Source organism: Uloborus diversus, chromosome 3 (assembly GCF_026930045.1).
Source record: "Uloborus diversus isolate 005 chromosome 3, Udiv.v.3.1, whole genome shotgun sequence".
Classification (NCBI taxonomy): Eukaryota; Metazoa; Arthropoda; class Arachnida; order Araneae; family Uloboridae; genus Uloborus; species Uloborus diversus.
The window spans coordinates 43446232-43452403 of NC_072733.1; the positions used below are offsets into that span (position 1 = coordinate 43446232).

Below are 6172 nucleotides of genomic sequence, written 5' to 3' on the forward strand. Positions count from 1 at the left end.
CCATGGTACTGATGTGACTGCTCCTTGTTATCGAACGTATCCAACGTATTGCATGTAGAGGAGAGTGGGTACAGTGAGTCAATTGTTTCTTTTGTTTTATAATAATTTATTTCATTTTAGCTTAAAAGAAAATTTAAGTACAGGACATTATTGTGGAAACTTTTAGCTTTGTAATTTTTTTCAAAATGTATCCAAAATTGATTCGAAAAAAAAAAAACACTAATTATCAGCAGAGACTCAATAATCTACACACAGAAATTATGTAGAAGAAAGCATGGTACAGTGAACCCATATTCGTATGAAATAATAAATTCATTTTATTTAAAATAAATAATAATAAGTACAGGACATTAATTTTGGAAAGTCCTGTATCTCCCTATATGTGGGTCATTATTTGAAATTACATATTTTCAGTGAAATTTCACATTCGATTTTCCTCTAAAAAGAAGACGTTCAAGCTGAATAGTAATTAATTCAGTTAACTACACCAATTCAATGTCATTTATAACCCTTTAGCTTTATCATTTGCCTGTATTAGAGAAAAAGACTGAGGGGCAGGAGACGGCAAGGAAAAGAAAATACATTTAAGGCTGACACTGATAATGTTTGTAAGAATTTGGCTCTAAATAACATCTGTAATCTTGCAAACTCTGTTAAACAATGTAAATAACTGACGCAGAAAGTTTTATGAACAATATTATTGGAGTAATGTCAAAGGTGCTTAAAAATTTTCATATCCGGTGAATTATCCTTATGTTGAAACTTTTATACAACTTGATTTTTTAATGCCCCCCCCCCCTAACATGAGTTTATTCAGCATTTTATTTCTTCTTGTTGAGTCTCTACTAATCTTAGTTCTCAAACGTTGATAAAGAACCTACTTTTGCTTTTAAAGCAACATTTGTTTTTGTTTAATGAAAAAAAAAGAGCATGAAAAATTTGGAAAGTTTTATCTGTAAAGTTTTTATACATTTAAAAAAAAATAAGAGTGTCAATAGTAGTTTCACACAAATTTTATATCTTTATTACTGTGAGTGAATTTTCGTCGGGAAATCTTCTTATACTAACTATAAAATTTAATTTACATAACTTCCTTGTTTCTCTTTTATCAAAACCGCCTGTAAAAAACACATTACAAAATTGTTTTGATTTTTTTCTTTAAAAAACAAAGTTATCAGTTTTATTACTATACATAAAACCATTCATACATACACTAAAAACGTATTTACAGTCATGTTGAAAAATATTTCATAAAATAATTATAAAACATATTCGAACATTTTTCAATGTTAATTTTTTTAAAGCAAGTTTTGGTAGAAATTGAACACAAGTGACATTTCTTCAACTATCAAGGTGGACGACGAAATTTCAAGGGGGTAAATGTATTTAAGATGAAACACTGCTTTCATTCCAAACTTGGAGCACTAAACATATGCAAAATTACAGTTCATGAAACATCTACATGAAGCATAAATGATAAAACATAATAAATAATAAACCAGAACATAATACTAATTTCTTAACACATCATTTCTCACCTTGCTTCTACAATGCAGCGAATAAATAAATACTGAATGGCAATGGAAAAGCTAAATAGTTATTGATGGCACAAGTGACAAAAATTCGATGGCGTACACAGTGACAAAATATGGTTTTACATCATTTTGTAATTACTTTCAGCTGCAGCAAAAATCAAACGTCCCATGCAAATACCCAAATTTTCTTCCCTCTGATATCATGTTTCATAAATAAATACATAAGTAGCATTAATTTGAAAGGAATTTCGATTATAGCTTGTCCACAGAGAGATGACGGATGCAATGGAAGCGGAAACGGACCACTTCATTTTGTGATAGGTAGGATCAGCGAGATCGTGCGGGCAGCAAAAACTTTACTGCTTGCTCGTTCTTGCTGATCCTACTTATTAGAAAATGAAGCGTCCTGTTTCCGCTTTCAGTTGATCCGCCATCTCTCCGTAGTGAAGCTATACTTCTTTTCATAAGAAAGTAGCAGGGAGTAAAATATATAGGGAGTAAGATTTGAAATTCTTGTATTCTTATGTCTGTATCGGTTACCTTTTGCTGAGCAAGATTAAAGTGTAGGACACATTGCTGTGAATCTTTGTTTTTTCTTTAGAAGAAAGTATCATCTTTTGTCTTGAAATTTTGCTCGTTAGATTTTAGGTACTAAGTTAATAGGTTATTTCACACTTCAAAAAGTACTACAGTCTTAATCGCAATTCACTCACGCAAATAAATGTCTCATTGTTTTAAATGCATTTGTTCCGACATTGGGAATTAATGTTAGTGAGTTTATCTATACGTAAACTCTGAACATACACAGCTGCCGATAAGTACACTGATGTACACTGCCAATAAATTGATTGGTAAGTCCAACCAGCTACTGTTGAAAAAAATCTACAAAGGATTCGTATGCGTAATTCATTAAGCTTCATATTCTCTTTTGAATCATCAACACCGGATTCTGAAATCAGAACGATGACATAGCTGGTTTGTATCATTCCAACGAAATTACTATCATGATTCTTAACAAAAGTTTCGCAAGAAAGCATGCATTCCTCTCTACATTTATTTTTAACACTCCGTCGGGCGCAATATGTTGTAGAACATGATCGGGCGCATTGAGCCTGGGAAGCACACTTTGATCTACTGATCTTTTCTACCTATGTTCACATTTTCTTACGAAAAAAATGTCAACTACAAACACCAAAGAAGAGAAATAAAAGTTTTTCATGATTTTCGAATGCAACAAGTTTATTTGAGAAAATGAATATACATTTTTCCATAAGCTATTGAGGGCGCGTGGCTAACTAAAGAATTCGAGGTGTGCCTAATAGATCAGTTGCGCCCGACGGAGTGTTAAGAAGCAGAACGTTCATAGCTCACACGGTATAGCAGACCATGGTATACCACAGCATAATGTAGCATAGTCGCACGTAGAGGAGTTTTAATACGGAATGCAGATGAATGGTAGAGGATTTTTAATACGGAACCCAGATGAAAACATTGATGATCTTAATAGAAGTGGCAATACGTTTGTTGATAGTGGTTTATTGCTTGAAAAGAGAGATCTGAGCATAACAATAATTTATATTCTTTAGTCAAGCCTTTAACATATGCATTAAATCTTACGATGTTATTACAGTTTAAAGTGGAGAGCCACTTCTATACGAGGTTAAATATTTTTGTCTGCTGAAAACTTGATTATTAGTAAAAGCACTCACGAATTAAAAGCACAACTAAGATTTGTAAAAAAACAATAACTATATTTTCAGAAACATAGTTAAGCTAAATAACCTATGAGATGGAGCATGTGTAGCATGAAAAAGTAATTTCCCATTTCAACTGAGAAAATAGTCCGTTGATTGCGGGATTGAGCAACAATAAAATCAGTCACAGTTGACTGACATGATCACATTACTTGGCAATAACTGTTAAACTGTTATTGCTTTGATATTTGCTATCACTAGCCTTTTTACTCTAACAGCAATATAGCTTCCAAAGTACTTTTAAGTTTGTATGTAAGTTGCTTCCTGTCCATCTCAATGGAAAAATGATAAACCATTCTGTAGTTTTCTTGTGTCAAAATAATTAAAATACCTAGGTGAAAATGAAAGATGTTAGTATTCAATAATTCATTTGAAATGTCTTTGGTGACTCTGAATGACTGTTACATGTTAAGCCTTTCAACATATACTTCAAAATTTGAAAAATTCTAGATTTGTAAGCACTTCTGTTGTGCGTCTTATTACTTCGTCTTTGAAACGCCAAACTGATGTATCACGTACAGTATGATTTCTAAACTCGTTGCAGCTTTTCTTCAGCGGACCAACGCAATCTTTCCTATAATGCTGAAGATGGGCCAACGAAGTATTTACAGCATGAGTATAACATCGTCCTAAACAGTTCAAAGGGAAATGGTTGTGCAAAGATAATACTTGATCAGCATTATGGAAGCATTTAACGTACGAACCTGGTTTTGTATAATTTTCAGATCGATAAACATGCTGCAAAATATGAAGATATCTCGGTATACCTTCCTCGTGAATCTGATGAGTCATTTCTTTACCGTCTTGAAGATCGTCCAAGAAATATACGTTTCGAAAGTTATAACTTGCCTTAGTTTCATTTTTAGTTGTAAGAGAGTCTGGAATCACTTCTTCCATTAAATCTTTCCAGTTTTCATGAATTAAAGGCATAATAACTTCATCAGTATCAAGAAGAGCAATGTATCTGTAAGAGTACATATTCTTATAAAAGCAATCATTATACGGAATGAGTTCATTTTGCCTTTTATGAACTACTTTTGATTTAAGATATAAATGGCGGAAACCTGGTAAATTTGGTTGAGGACCAGGTAATGTGATTGGTGTAACCTCAACCAATCCACGTTTAGCGTAGTAAGATAAAACTTTCGAGATATTTGGATGCACCTCTATTTCGTGAAAAAATATTTTTTGTGCACCAAGAATATTTAATAATTCTATCCATTCCACTAACCTTACACTAATATCTTCATATAAAAAGTCAAGTCCCTTAACGCAAACAGCAAAATCTTCCCTTTTCTGCGGAACTTTGTGATTCACTTTCAGGTTATTTGTTGGTTTTTCGCATAGTTTACTTACCAGAGATACCGAAACTGGAACGGCGGAATCATTTATAGCAGCTGGGATTTTGCAGGACATGATGAATGGCTGTAAAATTCCATCTTTGTGATTTCCCCATTTGCTAAACCACATATACGTGTAAGAAACTCTTTGATACATCCCAGTTTCTAAGATTGTTTCTTTGGAAAGGCCATCAAACCAGAATTGACAATAAGTTGGTGGTGGTTTTATCTTGTCCACCATTCCTATGATTCTTATCATAGGTACTTTTCCAGCTTGTTTTCTGTTATCGTAGTAAGCACCATACAAATAGAAGGTGGCATTTGGCGAAGTCATCCTTTGCCAATAAACGTTATTAAAATCCAACTCATAGAGACTTGGATACTTCAAACATTTATAATTGGTCTTCTTTGATTTCCAATTCGCAAAGTAACTCAGAGGAAGATTAGAATCCTTTGACAGCATCTTAAGTAGATCCTTCTCATTCATAGATACTGATTTGTCAATTTTGAGCTCCATATTCAATGTCTTAACTGTTGTTTCATGAACATAATCAACTGGCTCCTGCTGTAAGAGTCCTCTTCCTAAATTGGAAGATTCACTGTACTGTCCGTTCTCGTGCAGATGTATCACGTAAAGAAATAGATATCCAATTGGCACCCAGCAAAAGATCAGGAAGAACAAACGCCGAATGTGACACCTAAGTCCACGACATATTGGTATTCTGACCTGACACATCCCTCGGCGTTTCGACCTAAAATGAGAAAAAAAATATTTTCAGATGCTAGGATATAGAAATATATACAATACGTGAATGAAAAAGGCATGCAAACACAATGTGACATTTTATACATTTTTCAAATGGCAGAATTTCGGAAACAACGAATTTATAAATAGCAGTATGGAGTAAAAATTTAAGCAACTTCATGCCTCATTCGCAAATTAGTGACCGAAAAATCGCTTTCTAAAAAAACCTTCTCAGTACAGACAAACTATGCTATATATTCGCAGGTTTTTACAAGTTAATAATTTTTACCTACTGCGAGGAGATTTGATATGTAGCACGACAAAAATAGCATGCAAAACTGATTTTTAATGAGTACATGTACACATATGCCTGTGACTAACATAACTTTTCAAAAGCAACGCATTCGTTAAGAAATTTGAAATCTTAGCCCCGTAAGGCATAAGTTATCTCTGCTATTGTGAATTTTTTTTATAACTACTCTCTCCTCATCCTTTGAAGTGGACTGGATAAATAAGATGTAATGAAATCAGAATGAAAATTAAAATTTTACCATATTGAAAATTATAACTTTACATTTTTAACATTGACTATGAATCCAGTTTCTGAGCGTTATCGCTTTAGGAAGATATTTCAACAAAAACAAATTTAGAAAACAAATTTAAGTGCACTTACTCAATAACAAAATTGTTATTGAGTAAATGCAGACAAGTGGAGGCATATTGTATGTCAAAGGGATACAGTAGTCTCAGGACTTAAAAACCTGACTAAATCCCAGAAACACCCAGGCCAGAAAAAAT

General features: G+C 33.1%; 1 protein-coding gene across 1 annotated transcript; it reads right to left on the minus strand.

The window, feature by feature from the left end:
• Window positions 1-3247: 3247 nt before the first annotated feature.
• On the minus strand, window positions 3248-5365 carry LOC129218721 (uncharacterized). Its single transcript, XM_054853044.1, has one exon. It carries the CDS (start codon window positions 5363-5365, stop codon window positions 3719-3721), a length of 1647 nt encoding a protein of 548 aa, XP_054709019.1. The 3' UTR covers window positions 3248-3718.
• Window positions 5366-6172: the final 807 nt, after the last annotated feature.